At 33.1% G+C, this 18,683-nt stretch overlaps 2 protein-coding genes across 6 annotated transcripts in view; both read left to right on the top strand.

Annotated features, from left to right (window-relative positions):
* Positions 1-1,498: 1,498 nt before the first annotated feature.
* On the top strand, positions 1,499-2,819 carry LOC119638483 (pyridoxine-5'-phosphate oxidase). Of its 2 annotated transcripts, XM_038035291.1 has the most exons (5): positions 1,499-1,750; positions 1,815-1,872; positions 1,939-2,095; positions 2,163-2,619; positions 2,697-2,819. In XM_038035291.1, exons 1-5 carry the CDS (start codon positions 1,724-1,726, stop codon positions 2,760-2,762), a joined length of 765 nt encoding a protein of 254 aa, XP_037891219.1. In that variant the 5' UTR covers positions 1,499-1,723; the 3' UTR covers positions 2,763-2,819. The 2 variants fall into 2 exon arrangements, with proteins under 2 accessions (XP_037891219.1, XP_037891220.1); XM_038035292.1 differs by having other exon boundaries at positions 1,499-1,872.
* A 6,027-nt stretch (positions 2,820-8,846) lies between these two features.
* LOC119638464 (diacylglycerol kinase eta) overlaps positions 8,847-18,683 on the top strand; it is a 76,810-nt gene continuing 66,973 nt past the window's right edge. For 2 of the 4 annotated variants that reach the window (XM_038035255.1, XM_038035254.1), the window contains exons 1-2: positions 8,847-9,307; positions 12,293-12,403. In XM_038035255.1, coding sequence (XP_037891183.1) covers positions 8,993-9,307; positions 12,293-12,403 — 426 coding nt within the window. In that variant the 5' untranslated portion in view covers positions 8,847-8,992. The remainder of the gene's footprint in view (positions 9,308-12,292; positions 12,404-18,683) is intronic. The other 2 variants (XM_038035256.1, XM_038035260.1) reach the window with 2 other exon arrangements.

Below are 18,683 nucleotides of genomic sequence, written 5' to 3'. Positions count from 1 at the left end.
AATGGTTTGGTTGAAATGTAATATATAATCTTTTTTATATAAATGTAACAAAAATATAAATTCATCTCCCCTTGTACGTCTCCTGAATAGTTTTATACAATTTTTATAGGCGTGGCATTCTTTTTTTTCTTGAAAATAGGATAAAATCGAATGCCACGCCTATAAAAATTGTATAAAACTATTCAGGAGACGTACAAGGGGAGATGAATTTATATTAGGGTCTAAGAAATAGACCTATGTAATCTAAATTCTCTACTATGAAATTTTTTGATAATTTTACTACTACGCACCAATTTTCATCACAAAATATAAAAATTAATCCATTATCTGAACGGCTTGCTATTCATCAGAAATTTTATATGTACTGGCGTCCAAGATATAGACCGATTTGGTTCAAATTTGGTACTTTTGCTTTTTATGTCAAATTGCTGTCATTACAACAATTAAGCCTCTTTGCCACATAAGGCTTTACGTTTCCTGAGAATCCTTATAGGTGGTGGTATCCAAAAAAATAAACTTACGTGCCCCAATTTGATAAAGTTGATTTTTATTTACTATATATATAAGTGATCGAAAAGTGTCTGCCTTCTTGTATTCAACCCAGAGATGTCAGTTTTTAAGATACCTTGAAAAAAATGTGATCATTTGTATCCAGTAATGGTTAGGTATTTAAAGAAGAAGAATATGAAATTTGGTAAACCAGTATGCTTTGGCCCATGAATCAATAATGCTGAAAATGATTCGGACCAGACCACTTGCTAGACCAAAAAATTTTCAAAAATTTTTATGTGAACAAGAAGAGGGTGTTAAAACGTGGGCTGTGGCCGGATTCTTGGACGGATAAATAAATATTTACAAATAAAAAATTTTTTTATTATTGTTTTATTATCATTATTTGTTTACATTAAAGAAGTAAGTTGTAGGACGAACGTAAGATGAGCGCTAAGTCTGTTGACTCTACAACGAAGGGTTGATATTATAGAAAAGAGAAAAAAGAAATAAAAATTACCAAGAGCAATAAAATCTTTAATCCAGACCGAAATATATTCGATCTTTCTTGCTTAGCGATTTCAAGCTTTTTTAGTCACAGAATATAGACTGAATAATCTTTAGGAGTTTCTCCGACAGACCTTTTGAAAGGTCAAACTCATGCTATTCCCGCAATGCATACGCCTATCATTTTATTATCCATTTTCGTATATGTCAAAACCAAGGAAATCATAATGAATATCTGAATCTAAAATTGATTAAGCAAAGCGTGCTTTAACAAAGGGCGTTTAATAAAAAGAAAAAAATTAACGGCTTTATATACTTTGAAAGAGAATATTAAGATTAGAAAATCTTCAAACCTTATTAAGAAATTTTGTTTCATATCTGTTACGTTTCACCGTCTGTTTATTTTTATTTCTCTCTGTTGTTAACGTCACTCGAGAAAGCTTCATGTGCAGAGTTTATCATATGTTTTTAAAGGCATCATGCCATGAGAGAGAGCGAACGTATGTAAATATTAATTTGTCTACTTTGTTTCTTATAAGATTCACATAAGTAATTATTGAACCGCAAGCGAAAACAAAAGATTACGTGTATGAACGATAACTTTTAATGCAATAAGATTTTAAGTACTTTATTTAACCTGAGTCTTATTAAAATTCGAGAAATTAATAATTGAGCCGCAAGCAAAAACAAAAGATAAGATAAGATAGAGACGACAACTTCTAATGCAATGAGCAAACTAAGCTTTTGTTATAATGTGAGTAAAGTTATTATACGGCTTATAAGTCAACCAACTCGCTAATCGACCTATTACTCAGCAGTCGTTAAAATATTTTATAATAATAAATAAGCGAAACATGGCTTTAGACTCTTTATCTGGTAAGTCCTTCTTTTTTTTCCGAAAACAAAAAAGTGTTTATAAAACAAATTAATTTCAAACTTTAGCTTTACGCATAAAATATAAGGAAAAGAAAGACATATTGCTGGAAGAAAATATCAACGTTAAAGAACCTATAACACTTTTTAAAGAATGGATGGAATTGGCTCTAAAAACCGAAGAAATTTTAGAACCGAATGCTGCTTGCTTAGCAACAGTCAATAGGTAAACAAATGAAACATTAGCAAACAAGAAATTGAGAACAAATATAGCAATAATCTTCTTTCCACAGTAAGGGATGTCCCTCCAATCGTTTTGTTCTACTGAAAGACGTTAGTTCCGATGGTTTTACTTTTTTCACGAATTACGGCAGCCGTAAAGCTAACGATATGGCAACTAATCCTAATGTGGCTATGACTTTGTATTGGTGTCCATTACGTCGTTCCATACGTATTGAAGGCAAAGCGGAAAAAATATCCAAAGCTGATTCGATGCAATATTTCCATCAAAGACCTCGAGCGAGTCAAATAGGCGCTTTGGCCAGTGAGCAAAGTACTCGCATACCTTCACGTCATCATTTAGATGTTGTTGAGCAGAAATTGAAGGATGATTTGGGCGATGATAAGGAAGTTCCTATGCCAAATTGGGGAGGCTACTTAATACGACCGCAGCTAATAGAATTTTGGCAGGGACAAGTGGATAGGCTTCACGACCGCATAGTATTTCGCCGGGGGTCGGATGTGGATAAAGTAAAAGAAACAAATCACTGGAATATTTGATAATTGATCCTCATTTAATTATATTTTTTTTTTTGTTTAATTTGCAGGAAATTGATGGCACACTAGTGCACAAAGGTGAAAATGGTTGGATCTATGAACGTTTGGCACCTTAATTTATAAATATAAAAGAACTGGATCAAAACGACAATAATTATTTAAAAAAAAAAAAACAAAATGTGATTAAATTGCATTGATGAAATCATAAACAAATACAACGTATGCTAGTTAAGTATGAAATCATGTTTCAAATTTCCACGTTTAAGGTTTGCCGCTCACTTGGGTTACGCCAAGCGAAAATAGCGATATAAAAGTATATGTAATAAGTCGTTGCGTGTATTTGATAAATTGTTCTTGTTATCCAGGAACAAAGAACACCTTAAACGATGGACAGGGTAAACGAATATATTCATTCACAATTAAATATATTCATAAACAATTGAATTCAACTAAGTGCTGATAAGAATCTGAACATTAAACATCCACGTTACGGTAATGAGATGTAATATGAACATATTTGTATTTTATCCTCCTCCTTGTAGCACTTTAATGGATTGTTGTCTCCGTTTTTCTAAAACAGTCTGTAAAGTCGTAAATAATCGAAATAATTCTATAAATCCACATGAGCAGCCGAGTACGCATTAACCGCAACTAGTAAGCTCTGTACTGGTCGGGAGAATTCGCTTTTCTATGGCAACAAATGAAAGCCGCATTCTTACTTGTTAGCTTTCCTAAGCTTTAAAACTTTGGTTTGAGATTGTTAAGTCGAAGATTGAAAACCAAAATTGGTTTAAAGTGGGTATTTTTCGAATGTGTTCATTTCGATCTGCAGTTTTTTACCGTTTATTAGCTTTTAATACTTTTCGCCAAGAAAAGTGATATTCGTGGCCATAGCGATATTTCTTTCTCAAGAGTAAACTGCTTGAATAAGCGTATAAAATATGGGCACTTTAGAGAATAAGCGTATATGTCCTCAATAATTTGTATAAAAATTCCAAACATCTATGCTAGTGGCCACGGGTTCGAATCTCAATAAAGTAGAGTTTACGCTAAGCATAGCTATGGTCACCTCCCTCTTTCTTTCATTCTCTTCACTTCTTTTTGAGCGTTAAAGCGTTATACAAGTAGAAAATATCCCTAGAACGATTGATCACTTTAATGTATATGTTATATAATAAAGGCATATATAATATATAATAAAAGCATCGGCTCGAAAAAGTGGATTTTAATAATTTTTTAACTTATAGTCCATAAAGACGTCTTAACTTTCTTATACTTTCCATAAAGACTTTGAATGCATATTAAGTCCAGCGGATACGTTAAGAGTTTAAAGGTGATTGGAATCGGTTTTTAGGACTATGTGTATTTCTTGAAGAAGCAATAGTTTGGATCCGTATCTGATGCCTGGATTGTCCTATCGAGAAGCAAGAAATTGTTTTCAATGTCTAGACTATGTCTGCAGATACCAGAAATTCTGCATATACGCACGAAAAAGTTTTCTTTCGATATCCAAACATCTGCTTAATAGTAAGTCCTTATTTATAATTATGACTATGAATTATAAAATATATCATGAAGCAATTAACTGTGGTGCCAAGATTATTTGAAACGGAAGTCATTTCCATAACCAAAGATGCTGGGAACAAGCTGCACTATTGAAATATCCGTAGAAATGATCCAGAGTTTCTTTAAACAGTTTCAATTGCAAATAAATAAAAACCTTTCCCCCAATTTGAATAACTATTTGAATATATTTTCATGTTATTTAAAAGTTGTTATAAACCGAAAATCTAAATGCGCTTGAAATCAATTTACGCCTTTCCCCCTACTTAACTCTTTTTTAAAAAAATTTCCATTTCCCCTAAAAGTATGTTACAAATTGAAAATAAAAATGCTCCCCAAAACATATTACGTTGTTTTCCTATTTCAGTAACGAATTGCTATAATGAAATTTTCATTTCGCCTAAAGTTATGCTATAAATTAAAAATGTAAATGCGCCCCAATTACGCTTCACCTTCTCATTTTTTAATATTTATTGACTTTTAACTGTTGTTACGTACATAAAATCAAGTTTCCTTTACTTTTCATTTATATGCACATTAAAAGATTCCCTTATACGATCAAGCTGCAATCAAAATAACAATTGCAACAAGTAAAAAATTTATTTATTTGTTTGTCTCACTAACTTACCACCCGTCGCTCTGCCCATTTATGAACAAAGCCTCTCTTCGATCCCTGCGCACGTGGCTCATCTAGTTTACGTGTCCCGCTCAAGACCGTCGGCTGTCTCTTCATATGGTTCTACGTCCGGGATCTTGAACGTCTCGCCTAAACCGGACTATTCGCGCGGTTTTATAAATTTCTTTATTTATTTTCTCATACATGAAACTCAGCTAAAATAAGTTAACGGCCAAATTCAATTGACTCTTAGAAGTAAATGTCATACTAATTAATATTTTAATTAATTAAAAACTACAATACAAAGTGTACAAGAAGAACTATTATGTAGTAATTAATTATCTCGCGAACGTGTAGCAAAGAATTTCACATAGAAGAAGCAAATAAATGCGTATTTCAAGTTTGATTATATTTGCTGAAGGAGATTGAATTCAATTAAGTTTGTTCAGCACTCTCGGCTCTCGTATATGAAACAGTATATGACAACAAAATAAAAAACAAACAAGAAAAATGTGCAATCAAGCGGTTATTGTTGTTCCCTGATATCCTGTGAAAAAAGATACTAAGCGAGGCAACATTGGAGACTATGTGCGCTTCTCATACCATTTCTGCTTTATATTGTATGTGTTTGCATAATAATAACAATCAAATTAATAATAGTAATATTTGCCGCCATCTGAAAGTAAGCGTTTATGATTCTCAATAATTTGTATAAAAAAATTCCTAACATCTGAGAGCAAGCGTCTATGTTTGTTTACACTTCTCAATAAGTGAACATGTATTTGTATAAAAAAAAATGTAGTTTTTACACCTATAAAATTAGCAAAGGTAAAAAACGAAAATTTTCATTAACACGCGCGTCGTAAACAAACCACTGAGCTCAACTGGAGCAACGCATTGATAACTTCCATAAACATCGTTAATGAGTTCTGTTTGAACTTTTAAATCGCTGCGAAAATATGACATTAGATAAGTGTCTTTTACATTATTCTCGCAATTTTTTTCTAATAATTGTTCTTCAGATTGTTCCGATTCAGTAGCAACCTCGCTTTCGCGAAAGGCTTGTTTTTCTCAAATATAACTACGGCTTTATCAGTGTCAGATTGCTCTGGAAAGCAGCCCAATAAAGCTATACTTTCATCCCGCGTATTATTATTAAGAATGCGTTGTAAACGGAAGTTTGTCAAATTATATTTAACCACACCAGTCGGTTGATTGCTATCTACTTTCCTCCCGTTCTTGTTTACAGATTTTCTGGTTTTTGTTTTGCTTTTGCTATACTCTGCACTCAGTACTCTGCTCTCTCTTCTTTCGCTTTTAAATATGGAATATTTCTACGTTACAATTCATTTATATTACATCGATTGTTGTTAGTATGAAAAGTTTTACTTGAGGCTTATGAACTTTGCTAAGTAGACAATTTGTTTTTTTCTTTTTCACGCATTCTATGTTACGCGTTAGAGGGTTCAAAACATGCAAGCGGAAGCTAGAAGAATGCAAAAAAAAAAAGGCTATATATATGTATGTATTAGATAACTTAGGGAGAATAAAGAGAGCAGAGATGCAATTTGCGACTGTCTAAGCGAAAAAGAGAAAAGAGGATAATACAAGCGGTTTGAACCGAAACTTTTTATATCCTTTATAAATTCTATACATCTTTTGATAAAATTCAAATTTAATTAACGCATACCTATTACAAAGCACTATTTATCTTCCTCTTACGAATAACGTTGCTATAAAAATTCTGTGATTTCAAAGCGAAATAGTTGTAGCCCCCTTCTTGTTTTGCAGAAACAATGATCCCTTAAATATGAGTTTACCGATCTGAACCACAGCTAATCAGCGAGAAGCAAGTCTAAAGATCAGCCCTCAATCGGAAGAGAAACTTCCCAAAGGTGCAGACCACTTTATGGTTTACGTTTGCTAAAAACAGGCCGACTTCTTTGCATAAAATCTCGTAAAGTGGACTCGCGTTCTGACTATTTTGTAGCTTGCTGCCTTTTCACTCCAAACCTACTTAATCGTTTTCATAGCTTCAGTTGCATTGCTAAAAACAGACAGAAACCCAAAACCGTCTAAACAACACTCATCTGTCCTTGAAAACATATCAATCTAATACCTAATAAGCAACCATGTTCAGGTTACATTTATAAGGACCCTAAACTTGGAGGGGTAAGGGCATAGGCGAGTGCAATAGAACTTTCGTGGTCGTAGTAAGGATTGTTTACCAATTTACAATAACAATACTTAGAGAACGTATATCATATATTCGGACAATAAGTTCAAAACATGAACCATATATTTCAACAATAAAGCTTGCATAATGTCGATTTTATGTTCCTGGCAGTGTTTCCTTGATTTTAGGAGAAGGAGTAAAGTCATGTATGTCATGATGTTATGATGTATTATACGGTAATATATTATATATTTTTACCTATCTTCAGAAGGAGTCACAAAAAGCACATTGCATGAATAATACCACCTTTGTTAATAGCTGAAAAGCTACAGGGTTACCCTTTTTATTAACAGAAAATCTAGTAGAAAATTTGCTAATGTTCTCAGATATGACAAAAGCGTAAAGGGGATTTAGGAAAAAAGAAATAACGCTCTTTAAACGAATTTCAAATTCCCTACATCTGAACTAAATTAGCACATCATGACATTTTCCAGGGTATTATACGAGGAAAACTATCAAAAAGATAGAAAAATATTTTAGTTATTCTTGATAATTATTTCTATTAATATTCAGATTAAAGCCTTGCGATGTTTTCAAGAAAGATTTTTCCAAATCTGATAAAAATTTCTAAATATTTACAAAATGTTTGGAAGCGACACCTTCGTCAGTGAGCAGAAAGCAAATGGAATCTAACATTAGGTAAGCTTCCTGGAATCCATATACGGTCTTTGAAAGAGTTCCGAGAGATATTCCACTGTATTAACTATCGGCCTAGACAAGGACATGGGACGATCTATAAAAAGCATAAACGGATCTTATTAAAAAAAAGTCTCAATAAGGCTATGCCACCTACTTTTCGCGGCGAAAGGTCTCTCCTTGAAATAGTACAGCTCTAGTTAATTTGCCTGGAACCAGTTCCTGTAGACTGGAAATCGTTCGGAACACTTTTAAAGTCTGAATTTGGGTTCTGCTTTCATACCTTTAGATTCCATTTGCATATGACTTAGCTTTATCTTTACCAAACATTGCCAATGTGAACAAGTAACCAATCATGCTTGTTGCCGGAGCTAAATTGTCTAAACATTTTCTTCTTCCTTTAAAACGTCTTGAGCATCTATGCACGACCTGTAGCCATCAAAACAATTTTTCAATTTTATTTTGTTTTTTTTTGTTTTGTTGTTTTTTTCTTCGTTATGTTTTACTATTCAAACCCTACTATGAAACTAAGTGCGCATCAACCGTTATTACAACAAGGATAATAGTAACAACTACCACCGTAACGTGTATTAAGGTTGTGTGAGTGCTTTATTTTTTTTTTGTTTTTTAACTTAACAGTAGTAAAGTTTAGTAAGGGCTGTGGTCGTGACCATACACAATGAACGGCATCTTCAAATTGTGTTTTTCTTATCCTCAAAAAGCACTTACTGTTCAGCAATAAAGCAAAGAAAACCAGGAAGTTTCATTTAAAATCAAATAAAAAATGCAACAAGACAAACATATTGAACAATTTTTTTTACATTTTTATACTTAATCAGAAAAACAAAAAAAAAAAAAAACATTTTGTAGTTAGTTTTTAAAATTTTTCTCCGTAAAGTAGACTTTAATTATTGACTTCAACATTATGTTATGAAAATTAAAGAAAAAAATCGCAACTTTTATTATGGAAAGATAAAATCATTTTTCTAAACTTAAAAAAAATCTATTGAGAAAAAAAAAAAATTTGAAATTTGTGCAGACAAACAAAATAGTAAATGAAAAGCCATGTAAAGAAGTTGTAAAGCAGAAAAAATCATGCAGGAAAAATGGAATCAAAAATAAGAGCAGCGAAGAAAAAATGTCAATAAACCAAAATAAACAAACGAAAAAGATAAATAAATTAAAACAACTGCCATACGAGTACATACATAGTCAATTTTAAAATAATTTCAATTGATTTCATATAAAATATTAAATGAAAAAGAAGCGAACAAACAAAATAAACGAAAATCAAAATGTCTAAGCAAACCTCATCACATGTTGCTGTTGCTGCTGCTGCTGCTGCTGCTGCTAGTGGTTCTAGCTTAAGTGTTAGCAAAAATACCCTTACGGTGGAAAGTGTGTGCGGTGACGGTGGCGGCATCGGCGTCAGTGGCGTTAGCATAACTAGTGGTATTAGCAGTATTTGTAGTTCGGGTAGTGTCTCTCCTTTGCCGATACCGGTTATTGCCATTAGCCCGGGCGATGAGTCTTCAGAATCGGAAATTGAAACAGAGCCGGCAAAAATATTTCATCGTCGTGTTTCTACTAAGCGAAATGTTGGCAAATCAGTAAGTATCCCTTTGAAAATTGCATTTGTGCAATGAAAAAAGACAAGAAAAAAGAATATCAAAAGTAAAGAAAAATAATTGAAAATTTCCGGTGCACATGCATACATACATATATCATGATATATATATATGTATATCATATTTTTGTCATTTTTTCAAAAGCAAGAATTTTTTAATTTCCTATGCTATGTGATATTAAGAAGTAAAGGAAATCACCAAATCACAAAAACAGAAAGAAAGAAAAGGAAACTTCCTTGACCCGATATAATTTTATTTTTTCTTTAATTGAATTTATTATAGCATAAAACGGCAACTTAACCCATACGGGGAGGAAGAGGGAGGGTCGGCTGATACACGATCTTATAAGTTTATCATCATCATTTTCATATCAACGCTAACGACCCTGAACCCGAACGAACTCTTTGTAAATGTATACAAATACGGCTAATTTAGCCGGTAGGTAGACAAGTTTTATTTTACATATAAAAAAAATTTTTAGAATCTACTAAAGCAGTAGGAGAGTTTGCATACTGCCCGCATCGTGGGAGGGTAAATAGTACGTTCGAGAAATATACACAATGTATAGCGTGCTTACTCATAAAGCAGCTTTAAATTGTTTCTCTCACTTTTAGGGCTCTAGGGTTTCCTTGTCAACCTAATCGAGTCAGAACAACCAACCCAATGGTCGTGAATCTCAAATGCGGTAGGATTTTCAATAAAGCCTATGCTAGAAATTAGTTTTAGAATTTAGATTTCTGTGGCCAAGTCTATCAATAGAATATCAATGAATTTCTACATACATTGCAAGAGTGTATTTAACTACCTACCCAAGTAGTTTTTGTTATTACCTCTGAGTACTGAACGATAAATCCAGATGTACAGGGATTAGAATATATTCTGGCGATGTTTTTAATGAATTGTGTCTGGAACATATCAAAGATATCCACATGGGTAGCCGAGTAGTAGATTACTAAGTCAGTGTTCGTGAGTTGAAATCCTAAGTGCGTTAGGCTGCAGCCACTACCTTCCCATCTTTTTCTCTTTCCTCATTTAATGCTGACCGTTAGCATCTTACCAATAGGGGACGATCCCATGGAAAAGAGCCAAGTGGAACTAACAGGTTGAATTTTTTGAGACGTAGTAAGCACTTATTTGCTTTTCTTCCTGGTACGCCCATCTTCTGACACCCGCTAAGAAAGAACTCGACGTTCGATTGCCAAATAACAGATTTTTGATGGTTTTCCCAAAGCAAAGTCCCGTCCGCTTTTGCCAGTTTGATTAATAATGCATTGCAGAAAGAAGAAATAAATATTAGCACGAACTTTTTCGATATTCGCCACTTTCCAATAAATGTTCGCGTTGCTATTGAAAATTTGACTAAACACGCAGCTGCAATGTAGCTGCTGGAAAACGTCCTTGTTCAAAATTTTTCCTTTGAAAACGTCGTATAAGTGACTTGTCTTTCACGTTTATCACTGCCTGTTTCGATGTAATTAGCCACCCATGTAGATATCCACCTTTCGTGGAAGTGGAGCAAGCGAAAGCCATTAGTCCAGGAACGCTATTAAGAGATTTCTTTGTACTTATACCAAAGGGTGTTAAACTACTGCCAATTATTTTTTTTGTCCATATTCATGATTTGTTGCAGTCTGTTACATAATTTGTACGTAGAATATATTAAATTTATTCGGGTGTATGCAGCCCCCAGAAGAACTCGAAATAGACCTATAGACGTTTTATCATATCGACCATGTCAGAATCATTTCCTGAATCATTTTAAACCTGTCTGTCTGTTATAAAGTATATAAATTCTTGACTAATATCGGCTTCAGAATTCACCTAAGTGTGTCGGTGTGTCCGTCTGTCCGCGTGCTCAACTGTGATATGTGCAGTAAACGTTGCCCCGTTGATAAAAATAAACATATCGCCGACAAATGGGCCAATAAATTAATAAAGAGGATCCGAACCGCACAAGAGACACATCTATACAACAGAACAGAAACTGTAAACGCTTTCTCTTCCTTTCCCAATTTTTAACTTGCTATTCATAAAGTACAAAACATACACCTTATGAATTTCCATGTTCCATAGATTATGAAAATTTATTTCGTTTCCTTTTCGTTAGTTTTTTTTTTTTTTTTTTACAATGGGATAACGGTATAAAAAATTCAGTAAAGACCGAATATAGTTTTCTTAGTTATCTTAACTACTTACTCTAAAACAATTACATGCACAGAATCAGCCGTAGTTTCAAATATGATTTCAATACTAAATGTTGTTTATTTAATACTTAAACACATTCTAAATGGAATTGAAAGCGTGACTCAATAAAAGCAAAGCAAGAATATCCATAACATAGAAAATAAACTGAAATTCATTTCATGAATAGTGAACGATGTGCATGCAAATGACAAAGGATCAATGTTTATTTTATTGTACACACAACATGGCAAATACAACAAGTGTCTATATTAACGGGAAGAGGGGAAGGATGGCAGACAAACACAACATTGATTTGATTTACAATGATGGTTTTCACTATCGCTTTTACAGCAACAGCATTAAATGCAAACAAATGATTTCGCACGTGTTATACAAACCATCAGTACATGTGTAGAAAGATGGATAGATAGACGGATGGATAGATAGCTAGACAGGTAGATAGGTAGATTGGTTTACTAAATTTTCGGGGGGAGGGTGTGCAGGAGACAAACGGTTTAATGGAAGTTAAATTGAATTTTTGTTACTTTTTTCTTTTGAATTCTCTTTCACCTACATTATGTGGTCTACGAAGTATTGATCCCAAACAACCTGAAATGAATAAGTGAATTAACGATTCAATATTTTTTTGACCAATCTGTTTTCGGTGTATATGTATATGTCTCTAGTTTAATTTGCACTTCATTTGTTCTATTTTGATATTTTTTATCGTTGGTGCTGTTGTTGTTGTTGCTGCCGCAATTGATGTTTTCATGTTTATTTTAGGTGGCCATTAAAGAGGGCTTCCTGTTAAAACAAACTTGGTCATTTCAACGTTGGCGTCGACGCTATTTCAGATTGAAACGCAATAAACTCTATTATGCCAAGGACCCTAAGGTTAGTATATTTCTGAAAAGAAACTTAAAATACAAAATCAAATATAAATTCGTGCAAGAATTCTGCGTTTGAGGAAAACGAGTCTCAATATATATTTAAATATAAATATAAAAATAAATGCAAACAAAAAAAAAAACAAATACAAATATAAATGTTAACTCTGGATCGATCGATATAATAAATATTACGTCTATCTAAAGTCCTTCTGCGTGTAGCGCGTAAATATAAGTTTATAATGAGACTCGGTCCACCATTAAGTACACTACACAAATCTACAGTTATTTATATTTCGTTATTTATATTTATATATATTATCCAAAAAAAGGTGTTATATGAGAAATGCTTGAAAAAGTGATCCGATCCGAACTATTTTCAATAGCGTTCATTTATTGCGACAAGGCCAGTTGGTATACCAAATTCCATCAATATATCTCGAAATCTTGCGACCTGCGGTCGGAACACAAGGACAAGACGAGCGGACAGACGGATGAACAGACAGATAGACAAACTCAGACCGATTCAGAAAGTGACTGTGAATCGATTGGTATAATAAAAGGCGGGGCTATTTCACCGATCCAGAAAGTCGTTGTGAATCGATTGATATAATAAGAGGTGGGTCCATTTCAAGTCCTCCCGGGTCCAGATTGTAAATATAAACATATAAAGATAAATTTAAATGTGAATATAAAAACAAGTATAGAGCACTATAATGGAACACAGCCCCCAGCATTAAATACCCTACATCATTCCGCTTAATAATAATTCATTCATATAACGAATTCGTAAAATGAATGGGTGGGTGAAAAACTGGTCTGATCGTAAAAAATTTCAATAGAGATCGTGTTTAGGCCAAAATACATCAGTTTAGCATCTCATCCAAATATTTAAGAAAATGCGCCCTGTTAGTAGAACACAAATAGGCAGACAGACAGACCGACGGTTGGACAGACGGACAGATAAGGTAACGTCGAATCAGAAAGTGATTCTGAATTGCTCGGTACAAAACAAGGTGTTTCTATCTAAAGTTCTTCCGGATCTTGCACACATCCCCGTAAATATAATGCAGCCTTGTACCACAGATGATGTACGGTATAAGTATATAAATATACGGTATAAGTATATAAGTATATAATATATGTATATATTAGTTCTGAACTGATCGATATAATGCAGAAGTCCTTCTGGATGTAAGTTGTACAAAAATATATACATACACGTAAATAGTTACATATACATAGTTATAAATACATAAATACGCATACATACAAATACATAAATATAGATACATACATAAACATAAATAAATACAAATATAAATTTAATTATGAATATAAGAAAATACAAATAAATTATAAATATGAACATGAAATTCGATCTAAAACAATTACAATCACTCACAAAAAAATAATTTTGCGAACTTTTGATATATGCTTTCGAGGTTTTTAACCGTAAATTGCAACATTCCAGATTGTTTTGCTTTTGCCTTCAAACAGATTGATTATCGCAAACACTCGCTTAAGTAACTCATCTTAAATAACCCATCATCGACACTAGATTGCCTTCAATCGAGTTCTTCGCGCTAAATATCTAACAGTTTTTGTAATGATAACATTTCCGCAACGTGATGCCGATATTTCTATGAGTTCCTAGTATTCTATGCCCACGCTATGCTTGATGTTTGAGAAAATGGAAGCAAACGTGGCGTTAACATTGTAGGTAAAGTAAAAAAATTCTACGACGAATGATTTACAGCGGCGTTCCTTCTTGTTAATTTTTAGTAGCTGAGGAAAAAATATCCTTAAGAACACGATGAGGGCAGCATTTTAAATGACACCTCTTTCATCACTGAAGATTGAGAGGTATACTCATTTTGTCAAAACATTTGCAACGCCCAGAAAGAAGCTTCAGACACCCGCAAGTTTGTCTATCCGTCTGTCTGGTATAATATTTAGTTGTTTGTATACCCATCATCGAAGGATAGGGAGATATATCAATTTTGCCAAATGCTTTGCAACGCCCAGAAAAAAATTTCAAAGAACTCGCAATCTATATATACATTTACACGTACATTGTCCGTCTGTCCGTCTGTCTGTCCGTCTGTTGTAAACATTCTCTTGGCCGAAAAAATGTAGCTATGGATTTCAAGTTTGGCAGAAACATTGGAAGTTCTTGCACGCAGTTTGGTATTGAAAATGGGCCCAATCGGTCGAAGGATATGACTACAATATCACGTAACTTCAGAACACTTTTGGTTTTAAAAAAGGGGTTTTTTTGCTCGTTTTTGCATATTCTTTGGCCGATGCTGTAGTACTTGTATAAAAATGAAAAAAATCGACAGCGACAATTTAATTGTTTTACTGTTGTTGTCTTGTTTTTAGCCTAACGATGATGGGTATAAAAGACTCGGTCACGACCGAATATAACTTTCTTACTTGCTACTATTATTTGCAGTAGCTTTGATTATATTAAAGTAACATGTACGGACATGCAATCATGAAGAAGTTTAACATATATACTCTGACATACGTAAGCAGTTTATTTTACTTCCTGTCAGAAAAAAAAAAAAAAATTACAACAGTTCCTTTATTATATATCCACATCGCTTAATAGGTCTCCGCTCTGACGCATATATGGTAATAACAATAATAATTCTTTTCGAAGTAACTCTATTATATGCATTCATTCTGCTACATCTTGGAATTATTATTCCTTTATGTTCTTATTATATATACCCTGTCACGCTGTTATCGCATCACTCAATAAGTCTTCGATCTGATACATATACGACAGCACTGTTGAAAAATCCATACGATTTCTAAGTAGTACCAATCTTCAGATGATAAGTATCAAAATTTCATGCCACTCTAATCATTAGTTAGCTGGTTACAGTTGTTTAAGAGACGCTACTTCTTTACTCGTTTTAGATGGCTTTTCCAGATTGTTGTCCACTTGGCTGACTAGTAGCGGCCGCAGTGTAATGATGAATTCATATTTTATCCGTTATTGCATGAAAAAATCCTTTTTATTTCGCCCTGTGAGCACCAAAGTCTCAAGATCGTTTTGGCCGCACGCTTTTGATTTTCATTCCTCTTCTACTTTTACAAAATCTTCTCTTCTTTTAATTGTTATGAAGCTTTTTATTACATTGCCCCACTCTATACTATATTAATTTAAATGTATAATTACGTATATATACTATATTTATGTTATTTTGAATTATCTTGCTTTATTATGTGCTTTATATATGTAGATAAATTCTGAGCGAATTGCCAGAGTATAGGAACTTTTATGATTTGACCGGAAACCAGAGGGTTTATGACTTTCGAAACTATATTAGATGGTTTCGAATGTGATTATTAATTGATGAGCAACGCCGGCAATGACAGATAGGTGTAGAACTGCACCGGGCTAACGGCGTGTGACGTTACACTCTAAGAGGGACAGGCTAGCCAGGGACAGAGTAAAGTCTAAGCTTATTATTATCCGAAACTGTTTAGTCATTATACATAAGATTTCCCTTAGCGTAAAAGTGTGCGATTAAATAAATCTACCGGTGTACGAGAAATTGGAGAGTGTAAGCGGCACTTTATTTGTACAAGCAAGTTGAACATGTGTGTGTGTGTTAGCCCGGTGGGCTAATTCCAGTACTCAGTAGAAAGAGTTCTGGTAAGCAGGAATTTTCAGCCTTTACGGCCCAAACAGCGCTTTGAGTCATCAACACGCGGCCGTCAAAAGTAAGCAAACACTTCGAACAAGGCCTTCTCATGTAGAAATGCTCATGCCAAATGGGGAATAGGCTTTCTTATCATATATTTAGATTGTCAGCCATCTCATGAAACTTCATTTATCGGTTTCCGAAACTATTTTTACTGACTTTTTTTTGTGTTTTTCGAAACAATTTCCGAATTCGGGCGCACAAAAAACCAGCAATCCATCAACAAATTGTCGTTTTCCATGCAGAGGATATGTCGCTAAAACTTTTTTCTCCAAACTGAGTTCGATTTGTATTTATTTCGCGGAAAAAAGCAATGCCTTGTGCCTACATGAGATCCAAATTTTTCCATGGTTTTGAAACTTACAAATACAGTGCCATTAAAACAATTATAACTCATAAACTAAAAGTCGCAAGGCCATGACATATCGGCATATTTCGTTTGAAAATTGACTTAATACGGCATATATGTGTTAGACCGGAGACTTATTGAGTGATCTGTTACATCAATTTACAAGAGAGTTCTCAAAATTCTCGAAGTCATGGAATCGTACAAGTCAAATGCAATGTCAGAGGTAACGGCGGATAGTTTGAACTATCGTTGATTTAATTTCAGTTAATATTCAATACATTGAAGTAGGCGAATAATGCACTCATTCACTCAGTAAAGAGATTGAATTGACAATCATACAAATATTGAAATCTGTCTATTGAACATCATCAGTTTTAAACTAATAGGACACAAGAATTGTTTGCTTTTCCAAGCATTTCCTTTTGTTCATTCGTTATGCCACAAACGTAATGGCATTTATTATTCTATGAATAGATATTCACCTAGAAGAAGGTAGTTGAACGTTAAGTAACCATGAATACATACGAACATATATAACGTATGTTATTATATGTTCACTCTGCTACTGTGTTAACAAAAGTACTTTCGTTTAATGGAATACCGGAAATTGTTACCTATACACTGATGTACACAAGCTCTCACTACATATATATATGAATATGCTATAATGACAATATCGTCACATGTCCTGTGTATGACGTAAATTGCAAGAGTTAAGAATTATGAAATCTTTCATATTAAAAATAGCTTACTAATCAGTAAATTAAATTAATGCGTAAACTAGCTATGCTTATGAATTCCATTATTTTTATATACATAGCGAAAGTTTTATGTTATGATATGTAAAGCAAAAATTCATTTAAATATCTTTTATTAGTTTTCTTTTCCAGTTTTTATAATGACTTACTTAATGCATTTTACACATAACCTTCAAAAAAGCAACACAAATATAAATGGGTTTCAGAAGCCGTTTGTAAACGAACTAAAACAGAAAAAGAAACGAAAAAGTAGAAAAATTTTCCCTTCATCTTTATACTCCATGTCTGCCTAGAAAGTATAGGTCTTTTGGACGATACGAAAAACATCCGCACATTTATAGTAAAAAGTATTATGAAACCGCAAAGTGCATAATGTGCTCATATGACCCGGAAGTATACACTTAATGCACATAAAACTTTACTTCGGCAAGTTGCTTGGTCTTCGAAGGTCCTCTCTTTTTGAAATTGTTGTAAATGTTGTTGCAAAGTTAATGTTTGATTTAAAAGTACCTTTGGTCAATGCTTACCTTCACAACGATGTTTTTCGTTCGACGTTATTATCGCTTGCTCTACTACTATTGGCCTGCCGCTGATTTTGGTAAAGTATCACCACTAGAATTTTTTCACAAACGCTCGAAACATTTTGCCGACCTGATCGATTCGACAATGTAAAATGTAATGAATTTTTGAGAGTGATATTTTTAGAGAGAATTTTTTAAGGAAATTCTTTAAGGGAATTTTTTAGGAGAATCTTTTAAGAGAAAATTTTTTAAGAGAATTTTTTAAGGGAATTTTTTAAGAGAATTTTTTAACGGAGACTTTTTTTTTGATATGGATATTCCCATCTATATTCATATTCAATTGTAAACGTGTGCATACTTATGCCTGTATTTATGTTCGTATGTCATTCATATTCATATTTATATATACATATGTACCTATGCATGATCATATTCGTAGTCTCCCCAATGTTTGTATTTAAAAAAAAATTCGCCTTAGTATTCGTTTTGAAATATGTACGTATTCATTTTCATATTATTCACATTCATATTCATGTTTGTATTCAAATATGTTTATATTCATATTCATATACAAATATTCACATTCATACTTATATTGATATCAAAATACACATACATATTCATATCCAAGTAGATACATTTCCAGGCTCATGTTCATATTCATAAATAAATCCATACACACTGATATTCATATCCAACTGTATGCATATTCATGTTCATGTCCATATTCGCATGCATATTCATATTTAAATATATAAATGTTGTCATTCATGCCAAAATACGTAAATATTCATACTCATAACTAAATATATACATATTCTTATTTGAATATGTACATCTTGATATTCATACTTATATGTATATTAAAATATATACATATTCATATTTAAAAGTATACATATCGTCATATTAATGTTCATATTTATATTCCTATTCA

The sequence above is a fragment of the Glossina fuscipes genome, unplaced genomic scaffold, assembly GCF_014805625.2.
Source record: "Glossina fuscipes isolate IAEA_lab_2018 unplaced genomic scaffold, Yale_Gfus_2 90, whole genome shotgun sequence".
NCBI lineage: Eukaryota > Metazoa > Arthropoda > Insecta > Diptera > Glossinidae > Glossina > Glossina fuscipes.
The sequence above is the reverse complement of the archived record's forward strand: the minus strand, read 5'-3'. Positions and strand labels throughout refer to the sequence as shown.

What these genes read in the sequence shown, in the direction of transcription:
- LOC119638483 (XM_038035291.1), top strand. Translation starts at nt 1,724, where the DNA reads ATGAGCAAACTAAGCTTTTGTTATAAT. An exon ending in TGCTTAGCAACAGTCAATAG is followed by an intron (nt 2,096 to 2,162) that starts GTAAACAAATGA and finishes TTCTTTCCACAG; the next exon opens with TAAGGGATGTCCCTCCAATC. An exon ending in GGGGGTCGGATGTGGATAAA is followed by an intron (nt 2,620 to 2,696) that starts GTAAAAGAAACA and finishes TTTAATTTGCAG; the next exon opens with GAAATTGATGGCACACTAGT.